The sequence below is a fragment of the Alligator sinensis genome, unplaced genomic scaffold (genome assembly GCF_000455745.1).
Source record: "Alligator sinensis unplaced genomic scaffold, ASM45574v1 scaffold135_1, whole genome shotgun sequence".
Lineage (NCBI taxonomy): Eukaryota > Metazoa > Chordata > Crocodylia > Alligatoridae > Alligator > Alligator sinensis.
The window spans coordinates 799180-816190 of NW_005842293.1; the positions used below are offsets into that span (position 1 = coordinate 799180).

Consider the following 17011-nt stretch of genomic DNA (forward strand, 5'->3'; position numbering starts at 1 on the left):
CCCCCCCCCCCCAATAGCTGCCTACCTTTGCAGTGTTAAGACGGTTTACACACACGACTTATCAACTACATAGTGATTTCTCTAGAAGCTGATCAGATCTTGTGTTTAGTTAGAGGAAGGGAATGGATGGGTAAAAACTACATACACTTGGTGTTTGATATTTCCAGAGAGGTGACTTTCAACAGAACCTGCTGGATGTTATGTGGACCTGTAGATCAAAACTACCTTTGCAGTGTTAAGACGGTTTACACACACGACTTATCAACTACATAGTGATTTCTCTAGAAGCTGATCAGATCTTGTGTTTAGTTAGAGGAAGGGAATGGATGGGTAAAAACTACATACACTTGGTGTTTGATATTTCCAGAGAGGTGACTTTCAACAGAACCTGCTGGATGTTATGTGGACCTGTAGATCAAAAGTAATCTCATGGGGAAAACTCCTCAAAGTATGTGTGGATGTTTCCCCAGTGTGTACAATAGACAAGAATTTATATAAAAGACTGAAGTGCCTGAAGTGAAGTGTAGTTAAAGAAGGTGTTGCACTTTTGCTGTCTTCTAAAACTGTTGCTTGTAAAGTGATTTTTAAGGGAACAGTTTTTAATTGTTTTCAAGGAAATAGTTTCATGAACAGTTTAAACTGTTGGGTTGTTATAATTACAAGACTACTGAATTGCTTTTTAAATACGGTTTTTCTAAAGCAGGGCATCCAGAATGCCATACAATATCTTGGGTTCATTTAAAGAAGAGGTCTCTTTTAGCCTTGAGAGTCATGGGCTGGACTGCTTCAGAAATCTTCTAACAACAGACCCTTTATGTGCAGATCTATATTTAATTAAAGGTGGCATAAACAGGGTAATGTTCTGCACAGTTGGTTTTTTTTTTTGGTCAGGCTCACAACGGGTGCTGCTGCGGCATGTGGTTTAACCTGTTACTGATGTTCAAACTTACGGTGAGGGGAAGGCAGGGAATAACGTAATAGCATGAGACAGTCTGTCATACTGAGCGAGCTAAGCAGGACAATGTACATCTTCTTTCCCCCTGCCCTTTATTATCACATTTTAAAATGCACTTTTTGTTTGAGAAATGTCTTCCCCAAATTAGATGCATAAATAGGTACTTTTATTTGCTTCTGTGCAAATAAGTAAAGCAGAATGCAAACAAACCTCCACTAATATAAATAAGCAGTCCTTTGCTACTTCCCCCTCCACAGCTCCACCAAGCAAATGGTTGAAAAATAGGCCTTGTACTACTTCCAAAATGTCAACTCTTTTTTAAACTAGCAAAGGAAATAAGTGCCACCCTCCCAGAGAGCATGTCTGATTCTTGGAGATTGTTAGGTGGAGCATTCACACTTACAGTCCACTTCTAGTGCAGCGTTTGGTTCTGCTAACCATCACAGCGACATTGAGTCTTGGAGTGAATCCAGAAGAAGAGAGAGCCATGATAATCTCTGAGTTCAGGTATAATATGTTCCTTCCACCTCATATCACATGATCATTGCTGTCAAGGGGGCATTAACAGTAGCTCTCACTGGTGGCCTGGCTTGTTTTCCTTTTCACTATATGCACCATAGGGGAATGAGTTCAGCATCTCAATCGGTGAATAAGTGATGAGGTCCACTTCCATTTATTTGATATGTGCCTGTCTTCCAAGTATGGTGCAGGGACAGGTATCCTCTTTATAAGTGTTATGGAGTCAAGGGATGTGCCTGAAAGACTTTAGCCCTTCTCACTGTTTTCTTATGAGCAGTTTTGATTTGTTTTTCTGCAGACAGCCAGGTGGCCTCCTTTAGCACCTTTTTACAGCTTGCCAGTAAGAAAATGAGCTATTTTAACTGCAATTGCAGCGTGTGTCTGCTATTGTAGTCATAGGAACCTGACCTGAACACTACATCCACTAGAGAGCACTACAGCGATAAAGGCAAAAGTGTAAATCCTCTCTGTGTGGCTGAGACTTGGGGCACTTGTACATGACACCATTACCATGTATGCATGGTGAAAATAGCACCTGGCCCACTAGCAGCCTACCTGGGCGGCCTTGTGGGGTGCCACTGTTGCAGAGGAAAGGACCAGGGTCCCCTGCAGCTCAGGGGTAACTTGGCCTGCCATTGGCTTTCCCCCCCCCCATGGGCAGGGTCTGGCTCTGGCACAAAAAAAAAAAAAAAAAAAAAATCAGGCCCTTCGCTGTAACATGCTGGAAAAATTTTAACAGTTTATTCCTCAGGGTTTTATTATTCTATGCCCCACCGTTTCAATTTAGGGGGCATAGAATAAAACCCTGAGGACTAAACCCCCATCACGTGTACAAGCGCCCTTGTATAGCAAACCCCTTCTGTTGGTGTAAAGCTATACAAGCATTGACAATATGGCTCAGCTCTTTGGGCCATCCAGGAGAATAAATGCTCAGGAGCCCCCACCTCTGAGGACATCTCCATCCAAAGAGTGGAAAGTCAGGGTGGTCACAGAAGTGAGTAGGACTAACAAAGTAAAAAGCCAGTGCTGTGTGTTGTTGGCACAGATCTATATGTGTCACAGGTGTGTGTGTGTGTGTGAGTAACTTTTCCAGCAATCTCATTCTCAAATGCCTTGCCAACTACTCCATCTCCATCCTCTTACGCTTCTCTGCTTTTTTTTTTTTTTTTTAATTGGTATTCTTGGTAGGCTTATAGGATCCTTCTTCTGGTTCTCTCCTTCTTCACCATCTTTTGGTAGATAAGGGCAGCAGCAGGATGTTGCTGGTGGAGAAGGTAATACAAATTGGAGAGCTGGGAGAAATTGATATGGAGCTTTAGAGTAAGGCAGCTGGCAATAGCAGAAGGAATAAATTCAGTAAGAAATAAGAGCAGAGGGAGATGTAACAGGCATTGAGAACTTAAGACTGGATAAATAGGAAACGGCCCCTGGAACTAGCAATTGTTCAAGCTTTCACTTGTTCTCTTCTTTGTGCCTAATGGTGGGAAGTGAGTTTCTTCCTCTAAAAGTCTCTGCCTGTACTAATCCTATATATGCTCTCTGTATGTCAGTCTATAACAAGTGTTAAGCTCATCCGGCCTTGCAGGCTTGGAAGTGTTGCTGGACCAGTCTGTGGGCTGGACTGGGACTGCCACCTTGTGGAGTGGGTGTGCAAATGGATCCACCCTGTGCAACACATGCAGCTCATGCTCTGGAGTGTGTGTGCAGTGCTGGGTCCAGCCTATGTACTGCAGACAGCCCCAGCCCTGGAGACCATGTGCGCAGTGAGCCCTGGGGCCAGTGGTTGGTGCCCACAGTGTGTAGGCTGGACTTTGTGCTGTGCATGGCACAGGGAGTCTGGGGTGTGGGCTACATGCCATCCCTCATGTCTGCAGCATGCATAGTGCCAGGTCCAGCCTGCAGACGGCATGCAGTGTATGAGGCTGGGGCTGGCACATGGGGTCTGAGCCATGGGCCAGATCCTGCCCTGAGGCCATATGTTTGACACCTCTGGTCTATAAGGTGCATATTTATCCTGCCTCATGCCTGACTAACCACCTCTCTGTACTAATCCCCTACAAAGGAAATAACCAAAATAGTCAGTGTATAAATAGCTAGATGGCCTCTCCGTGGACCTAGACCTTGTAGTGTTGGAGAGGCTTGCATGTCCCAATGATCTTCAGAGCTATGTTGCCCTCCTGGCAAGGTCACCCATGGCAAACAGGCCTGTTGAGGGATTCCAGACAAACTAGGGTCCAACCTCAAGTCCTCACTAGTGGATCTGATGGAAGATGTCAGGAGCTAAACAGCTGTACGGCAGAAGAAGGTTGCAGCAGGACAAGAGTTCTGTCATCCAGGATTTTCCCTTGCTCCTAGGTCCAGATCTCCACCTTGTCAAGACTGTGTAGTTGTTTCCATGCACCAGCTTCCTTGGGTTAAATGAAGCCACGCACAGGCTTCTACCCCAGGAAACAATGCTCTTCAGCTAGATGGAGAATGAAGCATGTAAATAAATAGATCTGGCTCTTAAGTAGCACTCAATTAGTCGGTAAAAATCTAATCTTTGTTCTAGTAAGTCCTCTGCACTCAGAACAAAAAGCTGTATAATTTCCTTCTTTTTATGTCTTGGCCTAGGATTGTCAAATCCACTCTGATCCTGCTCCCATTAATATCCCGTATGCCCCTGTGTTACTGCCAATTACTCTTCTCTCTTCTTTTCCCCCAGTCCTCTTGTAGTTTCCAGGTGACATGTTTGAAGTCTCAATGAGCACAGAGCACTGTTTTCTCTTGGCTCAAGCCTCTGTACATTGCAGACTGCCATTGCACTGTCAGGTTGGGATCTTCATTTCTTTAAATACTAACTTTTAATACTCTCCTAGTTTTGCATATGCCTAAATCAGACATTGCACTAGTCTTTTATCTGTTTGAGAAAAAAAAATCTGAGACTGTGCGAAGGAGACATCTTGTACATTCAAACCAATTAAATATGTTATAGTAGTTACCTCTGATGCCTTAGCTCTTGCCAAAGTTTCTTTAACCACTTGTTCCCCTCTTGATTGTCTCTGAGAAAACATGCTGCTTTCTGAGAAGGGTTTGCACTAGGTTGAATGATCCCTCATTCTATTATCAAGATTTTTTTTGGCTGAATTTCACAGTTGCTTTTATGGACTCAGTCTTGATTAGTCTTCCACACCTTGCCAGGGTCGATTGACCCCAGCATTCTTTCCTGCCGTGGCCGGGGGTTGGACTTGATGATCTACTCAGGTCCCTTCCGACCCTACCAACTATGAAACTATTGTGGCAAATCCAGTTTATAGGGGATTGTCAAGGCCTGAACACTTGTTTGTTTGACTTCCCTTAAGCAACTGTGGGTCTAAAGCCTTTGCATGGCTCAGGTTGTAGCTCTGATACCATCTTGAAACTCAAAAGTTAAGTTTTGGGTGAGAAGTGACATCCCAAAATCGGGGGGTTATACCCAAAGCTGACTTCTCTATGAGGGTCCCATAGGTTTTGGAATAAGCCTTATATTTAGGTCTCTCAATTCTATCCCCGATGACTAACCAATTAGATACTCTTGCAAATAACCACATACATTATGTCCTGATTGACAACTCTCCTCTCCCACCTCAGAAAGTCATGTCATTAGAGATGTATTTTTCAGGCCAGAAGGTAGAAGCAAGTTGATCAAAAATGTTTATTTAAAGGCACAGCACTGTTGCTTCTTGAAGTCAGCTTTACTGGATCCAGAAATTGGAAACTAAATAAATAAAAATAAATCTGGAAGCAGTGGTTGACTGGCAACAGACAAGACGAGCAGGGCAAATTGGCCTTGATCCCAAAACTTTTAACAGCAAAGGTTCTTTCTCCTTGTCATTTAATAACTTCTGTTTGTTTTAATGCTTATCTTGAGAACAAAGAATCAATTCTTTATTGGTACAGTGCGCTATTTCTCTATGCAATTTTTAAATATGGCTCCCAGGAGAAAAATTAGGTGTGTTTGGCTTTGTGGAGTTCCCCTTCCCTACCTTGCTAGGGAGCAAAAATGAACAAGAGAAATACATTTCTCATGCACATCAGACCATCTGGTTTTAAATGCACAGGAAGCAACCGATAAGCTAAACTGATTTCCAATCTCGTTTTGTTTGTTTCCAGGAGATGTCACTGTTATGCAGGTACTTGTGCAATTTCTGTCTCTCAAAATCTAGTGATGAGATGAAGAGATTTATTACAATGTTAGAATCGCTATACCAGTGATATAAGTAAGGCCTTACATAAGTCTTGCTGGGAAAATTTCACTTAGGTCATTTTTGATTGGGGAATAGATTACAAGAAAAACACAAATACAGGTTTGGAATATAGTCATCATTAGCTAAAAGTACTGTTGTTCAGTGGTATGGAGCAAGATCAGGACTTCTGCTTTAGATTCTTGGCTGTGTCGCTGGTCTCCTGTGTAGCTTTGGGTAAGTATCCTTAATTCCTTTGTGCCTCAGTATCCCTACGTACAGGAATGCTTTCCTCCCTCTTGTGCGTTCTGTAAGGCTTAATTAATGTTTGTAAAAATGTCAAGAGTTTCTGAACAGTCCTATGGAAGCACAAATTAGTATGACTGTTACTTGAAGCCAAGACAGATTGTTGAAATCTATCCATTTCACCCAATCTAAAAATAAATCCCAAACTGAAAATAGTTTTCCTCTTTCTTCTTAGATCTCCAAAGTGAAGTGAATGCAGCTTGCTGATCCCTATCAAGTGCCTGTCCTTGAAGATGCAAGAAAAACTGCAATTTCAGAGCAAGCTGTCTTCCACATGTTTCCTGCCAAAAAAATGAGTTCATATCATCAAGGGCAATGTGGGAGGCCTACTTATAAAAGAGGCATAAAACTGATCCCTTCTGTGTGAACTGTGGGTCTGTTGTAGAGGCACTTGCCCAACATCTGTCTGACTTTAAAAGGTAGCAAAACACTGAGGGAATTTGTTAGCAGGCTAGATTCCATATATTAGTGAAATAGGGGGGCTTTGTAAATAGATGTATTGGTAGAATTTGGATTAATAGAGAAAGCTTTAAAAGTGTTAAATCTGTTTGTACTTCATTTCCTGTGACTGGTTTATCTCTGTCCTTCAAAGTTTATTTGATATAATGTTTAGTTTTCAGAGCCCTCTGCCAGTATTAAATGATAGTTTCTTCTTCCTTCATCCTCCCTCCTCCTCTTCTCTCCCCCCCAACTTGGCAAGTATTTTCTCATATTGCCTCTGAATAAATCACTGTAAATTTGCTTCATATTGTGTAGAACAGTATCACCCTAATTGTGCACTGTAATTCGTATTAGTTTAACCACTGTGAAAGTACTGATTGTATTGAAACAAGCAGATATTTATGCAATAAGCACACGCATTAACTGGGGCCAAGCCTATAGCAAAACCATGTATGGATGCTGATCAGCAGTTCTTATTCAAGGGAATCTAGATGAGCTTTCATTAATGTAAGCTTCAAGTCTGTATTTAGCTATTCCTCATTTTAAAGCACTCTCATCTGCAGCATTTAGGCTTTACAAGCAGCACAGCTGTCCTCGGCTGTCGTGTGAAGAGATCTTGTTAGGGCCGGGTGTGAAACGTGCTGGGAGGTCAGGGCAGGTTGCTTGTGACATCAGGACTAAGAATGCTGTGATGTCATCATCATTCTACTCAGCACACTTGTGAGATGCCTCTCTCTTTTGGATTCAAAGACTCACTTCCACCCTCCTACCCCTGATCCTTCATTTCCCTTATTGTGAAATGAACAGGTTTGGATGTCACTGTCTCAGTGCTACTGAGGAAGTTTCATTGCCTGAGATGCAATTGCCATTGATCCTTTCCCTGACAGCACCTGAAGATGGGGCTTTCTTCCTTGATGGTTCAAGGTAAGATATAAAATGAAGTGACTGTTCTTTGCTCCTTAGTTGGCTTTCATATATCTGTATGTAAAATGCCTTGCAGGGGGTGACAAATTAATCTGCACTGCAGTGTATAGTGATGCACAGAAGTCTGTTCCTTGCATGAAGTTTAGATAAGACTTCTTACACAGTTCTTTTAGGATTTCAGCTGAAAGAAGTTGATTCGGTCCTTAGACTTTGCTGGCCAGGAAAGAGAAAGCTATTGACTGTTTGATACCAACAAAGTGTACAGAATCTTTGATTAAAGCACAGTAGCTATGTTGCAATAGTGACTTACTGTTTTAGAAGGATTATTTAATCTGTGATGAGTTTATTCTACACCAAGAGGAGAAACTATCTGAAATTATCACCTAGATGTTAGAGATGCAAGTTGGTTGCTGATTTGAAAAGTCCCCTTATTGAGAAACAAACACAAGTCGGCCCACTTTTACCGGTATAAGTGATCAGAAATTGGTCTGTACCTGTAACAGAACAGAAGTTCAGCACACAAAACGGGTCTATACCCATAACAGAACAGAGGTTCAGCACACATCGATTGGTTTAAAAATGGCAGAGTCCAGTCTAAGATTCTCCCCCCCGCCACCCAAAGGACAAATGTATGTTCTGTTTGCTACCAAACTGAACTACGCCACTTAAAGAAGCTGCAACTTAGATTGATTCTGCTTCAGGGGTTTTGAATGTCTGTAACAACCTTTGTTGTTGTTTTTTTTAATTTTTAGATGCTGCTTTACTCTTTCAAGGGGCTCAGCATTAAAATTGGCCTATGTGGGAGAAGGAAGTTTTATCCCTATTTAATAGCTTAGAAACTGTTGTGTGTGGTATTGTAAGGGTATCGCTAACCTGAGAAGAATCTTTGCAATGCTGAGCATACAGCCTAGGGCTGGACTGTTCTTCCATGATGCACATGGAGAACAGCTTTCCTCATGTAGACAGATGAGGAGGAGGTTAATTGTTTCTACTGCACCATCCCCTCCTTTCTTTGTGCTTTGCAGAGGTCCATGGTGCTGGGAGCCTCTGAAGAGGCATTAAATGTCATTGGGAGAGGGAACCACCAACCATCCTTTGGAGTTTTAATCATTTAGGCACTAAGTATGCTACCAGAGCTCCTCTATGCTGACCCAACGTATGAGTTCCTGGCATCATGACAAGAGGGGATATAGAAGTGCCCAGATCAGGTGTGGCTTTCAAGCAGAAGCCATGATTCTTCATCAGATTCCTGAATTCTACAGTGTTTCTTCCCTCAGGACGCTCGCAAATGGAAAGGGATGCTTGAACCATGAGAGTAAATCTTGGCTCTTTGCTCCACTCTGTGAGACCATGCTGCAAATCCTAATTTAAGAATATGATTTCCTTACAGTCAAACTATTATCCGATTGTTGTATGTTCTCACAAAGAAAACAAATCCTGCAAACTGATACAGGCTGTCCTTCCTGATTTACATAATTTTAGAGCAGACCCTGTTGGTATCTGAAGATAGGACTGATGCTCTAATTTACCACGAGGACTGCTATGTTCTTCCACTGCTGGAGAAACCAGGTAACAAAATAGTTCCCATACAGTACATTTTAGGTTGAGTGAAGTAGCATTGCTCTAGGAAGAAGCAAAAGAGCATTTCAGCAAACAGGCAGGTTACTTTACCGGAATGCCAGAGAAACCAATCAACCCTCTCAATGCATTTTATCAATGTCCTTGCAGTTTCAATTTCAAGGGAGGTGGTACAACAATATCGAGGAAAGTTAATCTGCCTTCAGAGCATTTTAATAAATAAAAGTTAAAAAAAACCAGACAGGCCGGTTACCAACTCCTGCTTTTTTAAAATCAGGATTGAACCTACTGGCTTTACTTTCCCATTTGCAAGAAACAAGCATGGCACCTAGGCAGTGGTGTTTGTCCCCCAATGTGTTGCTTCTTTATGTTGCTCTAGTGGCATGTAGGGGGCATAGCAGTGACGCAAAAGGTCCAGGAGATAATTTCCCCACTGCATGATTTGGCTGGTGTGGGCATACCTGGTCCTATTTTGTCTTTCTAGCCTTGCTTCAGTCTCCAGGAATCAGGGCTAGGAGCATGCCAGAGAGGAGGATGGTTTCAGCAGAAGGAAAGGGTGCAGTGTGGAGTATCTGTCACAAGGGACTGAAAAACACAGGTGATTTGGGGAGATGCTGCCATAATTTAAACTACCATCAGCACCCATCTCTTCTAAAGGCAGAATCTGGTTGGCACAAAGGTGAATTAAAGATACTTTTACGCTCTGCTGCCCCATGACTTCTGGTTGCTTCTTTTGGGCCGAACCTCTTGGGAAATCCAGCATAGACTATCCTGTTACAAGAGTAACTCACAACACATCTCTGGAACGTGGGTGCTGCTGGTGTGGAAGTCAAGTTTCATGCGACATTGGAAAGAGAGCGAGTGATATCAGCATGCAAACTAAATTGTTCTACTCTAGGAAAATCAATAGCAGTAGCTGAGGCCTTGAAAACCTGTTCCAGTGAAATCATGAATGAGTTGATACGTCCATCATAAGGAAAGGAGATCTGTGTTGTGAACAGGTTTCTATCTTTAACATTCAAGAGGTAAATTGCAGTGATATGGTTGGTGGATGCCGAAGCCTTTATGGGTATTGTATATTTGCTTTTGAAGCCCTTGGTACCTGTTCATTTCTTTCTTCACTAGAGACTGAAGGGCAGTGTTGATCAAATAAATTTTCTCTGCATTTTGTGAGAGGAGAAATGAATCTGCAGAAAGGGATTGTCATAAAATAAAGCAAATTGGTAACACTGAAATCATCAATTCCCCTTTTTTCCCCTTGGACTCAGGAGTGCTTTGTTTATGAGCCAACTCAATGATAAAAGCCAAGACTCCCTTTTATTTTATTGTTCATTTTCAAATCAGGAGCACAAGGCCAGTACAGCCTGTGACGACCCAGCCAACTCGCAGGGCTAGCATGTCCACTATCACGACAGTCGTACGGACAGGTGGAGACTGGACCACCGGTCTGTTTGGAGTCTGCAGTGACAAAAGAGTTTGTAAGAGTTTTCATTATTTGGCTGTTCTGCAATGTTTTCTATGTATCTGAATCCAGGGACCACTGGTTAAAAGAACAAGAACAGGAGGAGACTTTTGTAGACCAATTCATAGATCCTAGAAATTGAAGAGCAGACAGTCCACAGTGGCTGATTTGTGGGTAGAGCAATTAATATACCAGTGGCTCTTCTCAGTCTAAATTAAATCATAAAAGCAATTAATAATTATGGAAGCATGTTTGTAGAGCTGAAAATCTAGTTTCATGAAGTGATTAATTTTATGGTGCTCCTAGAAGGAAACGAAGGGGGAAATGCAGTGTGGTTCAGACACATGCCTTGGGAAATCTTTGCTGTAGACATGCTATGGCCTTGTTATAATTATAATCAGAGACAGGCAAGTTGTTTAATGCCTGAAGTTTCCCTGGCTATGCAGTGGTGGTGAGATTTACCTCGCAGTGGGTGCATCTACACGTGCACTTTTCTTCAAAGTTGACTAATTAGCTCTGCAGTAAAGTGTCACCATCTACAAGTGCACTGGTATTAGGGTGCAATAAATTAACTTGGGGAAAGTACTGTCTTACGGCAGAGTAATTGAGTGTGACAAAACACGTGTAGGTGGTGACAGAGGCTGGTTGGGGCATGAGCGTGTTAAAGTCCGGGGGCTGCTTGCTGCACGGCTCCACACTTCAGCACTCTCGTGCCCCAGCCAGCCCCTCTGCTCCCTGACACTGGCACCCAGAGCCCAGGGCTGACCCCTCACCCCCTGAGTCTCCTGCCAGCCTGGGGCTGTTCTTCCCTGGCTCAAACTGCTGCTGTCTTAGGGACGCATGTCGATGCTGCGCCCGGGGGCAAATGGCTCCAGCTCTAACTGCTTCAGAGTTTATTGTGTTGCAGTGATTTCTCATGTAGATGAACCTAGTGTTAGGCTAAATTTATGTTCACTTGCAAAGTCCTTTGGTATTTTCAGGCAAAAGGAAGAGTCCGGAGTACTAAATTCTCTTTAGTCCTTGAACTTGCCAGATATATTATGTTAGGCTTAGTGCTGCTATTCTTTTTCAGTTAAAGAGAATAAGTGACATCCACTGTGTGTAGCACCTGGATTTTTTCACACATTACTGAGGGGTTGAGATATCCCCAGGGCCAGAAATGTATCCATTTTTTTTTTCCTTTTCTTCCCCAATTCTGTTTCAGTAACCCAAATACTAATTATTTCCATCTGACCCTTTTCTATGGGTTAAACTGCTTTGCTTACCACCTAGAACTGGTCTGTCCCACTGGTGGCCTATAAGCAGTCAAATTGTGGCCCCCAGGCTCCCATCTGGCTGCTGGTCCCCAACATTTCTCAAGCTGCAGAATCACCCAGGATCTCTGGGCTCACTCTCCCTCTGGTTTCCCCTTCCCTGACCAAAGTGGGTGGGGCATGGCTCAGTCCACAGAGCTGGGAGAGCCTGTGGCCTGTGGTGCCTGAGAGGTCTGATGCAGTGGGAAAACCTGGGGCCAGGGAGGTTAAGGAAAGGCTGGATGCCCAAGTGTGTGGTGTAAGGTGGTGGTGGAGGGGAACCAGGGTGCATGGTGCAACAGGAGGAGTAGGGTTACTATATGTCCAGTTTTCCCATACATGTCTTCTTTTTGGGTCCTCCAATCTCTATCCAGGCAGTTTTTCAGAATCTGAACAAATGTCCGGGAGTTTGCTCTGTTCTGTTGGTGGGAGTGGGGGGAGGGCAATTGGAGGCAGAGGACACCATGCATGTGTGCATGCATACCCACAAGCACGTGGCCAGCATGCAGCCAGGCAGGGTGGTGGGAACAGCCCTGGCAGCTGCATGTAGGTAAGTCCATGTGGAGCAGGGGTTGGAGGGCTAGGTTTGGGGGACTGTCGTGTGTCTTTGTGTGTGTGTGTGTGTGTATGGCAGGGGTGCATGAAGGGAGAGTGGCAGAGGGTGCCTGATGGCACTGGGGGAAGCTGTCTGGGCTCTAGGGCTACGGCAGGGCAGGAGGGAGGCCTTCCCCTCCAGTGGGGAAAGGGGCCGGGGGGAGCTCTGTGGCTGGACTGGTAGCACCAGGGCCAGTGGTCATGCTCACAGGTAGGATGGCCAGGAAACACTGCCCGGGGGAGGGGATGCAGTGTGGGCAGGCCACTTAGCAGAGGAGCCCCAGCCCAGGGTGTGGGGTGCCATAGGCCTTCCCTCCTCTTCCCTCCTGCTTTCACCTGGGCCGGACTCGCTCCACGTGAATTGGAGTCACTGCGCTCCAGCTCGGTCAGCTAGGGTGGGGATAGTTAGGAGCTGCCTCCGGCAGGGCTGGGGGAGCAGGGGGCTGCAGGTCAGGAGCGAGGGGCACCAGAAGGGCTGGGGGGGTGGCTATGGTTTGGGGGGGACAGGGACTGGGGGCCAGAGGGCTTTTGGGTGGGGAGTGTGTGGCACTGGCAGTGCCAGGGGACTGTGGGTTGGGAGTGAGGCGCACCAGCATGGCCCAGGCGAGTGAAGGACTGTGAGTCAGGAGTGAGGGGCTGCAGGCTGGGAGTCAGGGGCACTGGTGGGGCAGGGGGCTGTGGGTTGGAAGTGAGGTGTCCCCACAACAGATGTCCTCTTTTTTGGAACTGGAATTAGAGTAACCCTAAGGAGGAGCTCTGGGGGACCCCTGACCCCCACTGTGGAGGCTGCGAGGCTTGTAGCTCCAGGCCACTTAGAAGCTGGACAGCCCTAATCTAGAATATGGAAGGCTAATCAAGAGAAATAACTGGATGTGTATCTATGATGCGAGTTGAAGACCTTCAAACAAATATACTTTCTTTTTCAGTTTGCTGAAGTTCCCATAAACGATGTTGAGCAAGTAGTATATTAAATTGTCTGTTCTCTACTGCAGCTGTTTTAAATCCTGCCTGCAAATGAATTTCTGTTGTTTACAGCCACTTGTAATGTTACAACTATAAACTGGACAATTTAAGAGCAGTTGGCTAGTTCCTGAATGGACAAAAGAGGGTGTTGTCCACCCACATACTCTGGAAATCAGTCATGGATGCTTAGTACCACAAAGGACTTGGCTGAGTTGCTGTTCCCCTTTCATCCTCCTTTTTTGTGTCCTAGCAAGGGTTTGCATTAACCCCCTAGCATATGGCACAAAACACCCCTGCCATTAAGCAATGGCTTCCTGCCATCCCTACCTAAAAGGGAGTCGGTTCACAAACACATTTATTTTATAACCCAAATCTTTTGTATATAAACAGTTGCTAAAAAGCAAAAGGTAGTGAACCTGCCTTCTGTATCTCAGCCTGACATGCCACGGACTCCTGAGAAGGCACTGTTTTTCCTCTCATCTTTAAAAGAAATTGCTTGGGTAATTTCTAACCCATTAAATGGAAGGTGCGCAACTAATAGCGGTGATTTCTGTTTCTTTTGATGTTTTATTTCCTTAACAGTAGTTCGGGTTTCTTCTCTCTCTCTCTCCCTCTCCCTCTCTCTCTCTCTCTCTCTCTCTCTCTCTTTTTGTTCACTCATTATTTTCTTCCAGGTTTCTTTTATCTGTCTTTTATAATATATAAAGAGTAGCAAATCATTGCCATTAAATTGCATTAAGGATATGATCTGAAACAAGGTTAGATTCAAAGGTATAGGGCGCTTAATGTGCTCTCTGTGTACTAGTTCTCTGAATTTTATTCTGAGCATTACTCTAAAAGCTGGGGCTGATCATTTTATGGGAAACATTTTAAAATACTAGTCAGATAAATAAACAGGAATATGGTTTACAATTGCCTGGTAGACTGATGAACTTAAATTGACGGTAAGGAAACTGAAAACTACAGGTTGGAGTGCATATACCCTGGAGCTGCTACTGCTTTAATTTACTTGTCTGAAGGTAACTGAAATCTGGATGGAGGTACAAAGTCAGACTGTGCCCTCAAATCAGTGGGGTGTCTACACAATGATGGGTTGTCTAGTCAATGATGGGCCAATGCTTTTTAATTCCAAGTCCTGGCTGGGCTGATTTGAGTTGCAAGGCCTGATCATCATCACTAGTGACTCAGCCAAATGTAGAAGTGGGAACTTATCTTTTTTTCTAAGTCCTTGCTATGTGCAAAATATCTTTTTGGGTCAATGGAACCAGGTTTAGTTTCTCTAGCTAGTGACACACAGGATTATACATGTTTTCCTAGCCAGTATTCTGCTCCCAGGTGTAAGGTAGATTGAGGACTGTAGCCAAGATATTTTTTAGCTCTTGTCATCTTCAGAGTGTAATATTTAGAGTAATTACAGATCCAGGTTTCCATTTAGATTAATGTAGCGATTTCACAAAAAGAGAACTCTGGACCAAGGTTAGCAGAGCATGAAGCATTACATTTTATTGAAAAATATTGTCTCTATCTTCATAAAAGCAAATAAAATGCATGTTTCCATGTAGTGTGCCCTGGTTCTGTGACTCTGCTGTAGAGGAAAACTTTCCTAGGTGCATTGATTCCTAATTTAAGAACAAAAGACATTTAAATGAGCAGCATGGGGCCATGATAATGCTTTTTACCTTTCTCAAGAATTAGAAAAACAAATGCTTCTAAATGGGATTGAGAGCTGTCTATAAAGATATTTTGAAGATGATGACTTTTCAGTGTGGCTGTTGGTTCACAGTGTTGAAGATGCATGGTCTATCCTCATTATTCTTAGGAGACCCAATGAAAACACAATTGGTTAAAACAGTACTGCAATTGATAGCGGAAATAGGATCTTAAGCACACTGTGTGATGGGGCTAAATCCAACCTGGCTTCAAAACATAGTTAACATCTTGCCTTTATTAAAAATTGGAAATGGGTTAGAATTGGATCCTGGGTATAAAACGCCATTTGCTGTTAGAAAGGTTGGCCAATCTGTTTGGCACATGGCTTGGCTATCTTGGATCAAAAATTTAAAATTCTTACCTTCAATGACTAGGGAAATTGTAGCAGCACACTTCTAACAATAATGAAGTTTATGTGGTTAAAGCAAGCATAGAAACTGGCATGGATCTTCTCTGTCGAGCAGTATTGTGATCATTGCACGGAAGTTTACCCAGCCCTGCTTGGTGTTCTGCAGAAAGCTACGTGATGAGAATTGCACTCTGAGTAGTTGGGGAGAGGAGATGGGACCAGTGAAACTGGTCCACAGAAAAGAGCAGTTGGAACCAAGCGTTCTTTCACGGCAGTTCTCTAAATTAATTTAAAATGCTTGACTCTCAGAATGGTTGGGCTTGTTAGAACTAATCGGGTGGTCTAGGTTAGGGTATTATCCAACCAGTTTTCCCTGTTAAGGCTGAGATGATGGCACTCCTTTGATTGTGGTTATTGACAGGTGTCTGTGGTACATTGTGCAGTCCATGTCTCGAATGCAACCTTGCAAGACATTATGGGGAGTGCCTGTGTTTCCCGTTGCTACCAGGTTCCACCTTAGCATTAAGAGTTGGCGTCAGAGAAAGGCACAGAATACGAGTAAGTCTTTGTGTGTGTGCTTTTATTTTGTTTTGTGCGACTTACATAATGGTGAGAGGCATATTCCTCAAGTACCCCATTTCCAACAGACATGGCAACAGAAGCTTAATATCCGTGGACATGGCCAGATGGATTAGTGTGCTAGTGCATGCCACTGAATATTGATAATGTAGAAATTACGCAAATGTAAAAAGTTCATTGGGGACCCAGGCTGGGAAGAGAGGAACTCCTCACCCTCTCCTGGGTGTGTTTTCATACACAGCCAAATTCCTTTTTGATCTGAAAATCTTTTCTGTTACCTTGATGCATTTTTAAAGCAGAACTAATGCATTAAATCTCAAGAATGCCCTTTCTCCTTGCACTGAGGCAAAGGCAGCATCTTGTTGTATAATAGAATGCCAACGCCAAGCAACTACTCATGTTTTTAAAGTACTTTGTAAGAACAGGATGGTGTTTGTGTGTGGTTGCTGTAAAATCAGCCCAGAGCTGATGCTGTAAAATACACATTTGTGTGTAATCAGGATGAAAGAAAATAAAGGACATTGTTTAAGCCATGCTGAAAGACTCTTTCAAGACCTCGTGAGGTGCCAAGTGTCTTTAGATCTCATCAACTTTCATTCGAGTTGTGGGTGCACAGTATCTTACACAATCAGGGTCTAAATCTTCTCCTTTTCCACTCTACTTATCTATTGCACTTTTTAAAAGAACCTGTTAGATACTGGGCCAAAATCAGATCTCTCCTCCACAAACACAAGGCCAGGTTAATTCTTTGGCTTGGGTCTGAATCTGACCTTGTGTCTTCCCAGGACATGTGAAGTGAGGTGGAAAAGCCAATTTGCAGCCATTCCATTTATGAGAAATTATCTTTGTTCTCTCCCCAGGGAACCCTTTGTGAAGACTGGATGGCAGTTCATTGCTGCTGGCCTTTTGCTGTCTGTCAAGCAGCTAGGGAACTGAAGAGGAGGGCTACGACCCAGATCTACGAAGTAAACACTGCTCCTACAGCTATAGATGCTCCAGTTTTAAAATGTCCAGCCACAGAACTTGAGTTGTGATACCTTCCCCTCTCCCTGCAATGTAAATGTATTATTTTTAGAAATAAAATGCATTAGTGTTTTACAACAAAGCCTCCCTAGTGGCCCTATGGGGCTCTGATAT

General features: G+C 43.6%; 2 protein-coding genes across 6 annotated transcripts in view; one reads left to right on the forward strand and one right to left on the reverse strand.

Annotated features, from left to right (window-relative positions):
* SH3RF2 (SH3 domain containing ring finger 2) overlaps positions 1-17011 on the reverse strand; it is a 107765-nt gene that overhangs the window by 5179 nt on the left and 85575 nt on the right. The window contains exon 11 of one of the 4 annotated variants that reach the window (XM_025209525.1): positions 5717-6263. The exons of 1 other annotated variant lie outside the window; for it this stretch is intronic. The gene's annotated coding sequence lies outside the window, so the exon portion shown is untranslated. Of the gene's footprint in view, positions 1-5716; positions 6264-10311; positions 10384-16812; positions 16924-17011 lie in introns of those variants that run through there. 2 more of the 4 variants (XM_025209526.1, XM_025209527.1) reach the window with 2 other exon arrangements.
* PLAC8L1 (PLAC8 like 1) lies at positions 7273-16921 on the forward strand. Of its 2 annotated transcripts, XM_025209545.1 has the most exons (3): positions 10102-10403; positions 15717-15853; positions 16735-16921. In XM_025209545.1, exons 1-3 carry the CDS (start codon positions 10220-10222, stop codon positions 16906-16908), a joined length of 495 nt encoding a protein of 164 aa, XP_025065330.1. In that variant the 5' UTR covers positions 10102-10219; the 3' UTR covers positions 16909-16921. The 2 variants fall into 2 exon arrangements, 1 of the variants encoding a protein (XP_025065330.1); XR_003095126.1 differs by lacking the exons at positions 10102-10403; positions 15717-15853 and adding an exon at positions 7273-7347 and having other exon boundaries at positions 16735-16793.

Excerpts from the sequence above, each read along its gene's own strand:
- PLAC8L1 (XM_025209545.1), top strand. The coding sequence starts at position 10,220 with ATGATAAAAGCCAAGACTCCCTTTTATTTTATTGTTCATTTTCAAATC. Across the intron at positions 10,404-15,716 it reads CTGCAGTGACAAAAGAGTTT|GTGTCTGTGGTACATTGTGC; the intron begins GTAAGAGTTTTC and ends GGTTATTGACAG. Across the intron at positions 15,854-16,734 it reads GAGAAAGGCACAGAATACGA|GGAACCCTTTGTGAAGACTG; the intron begins GTAAGTCTTTGT and ends TTCTCTCCCCAG.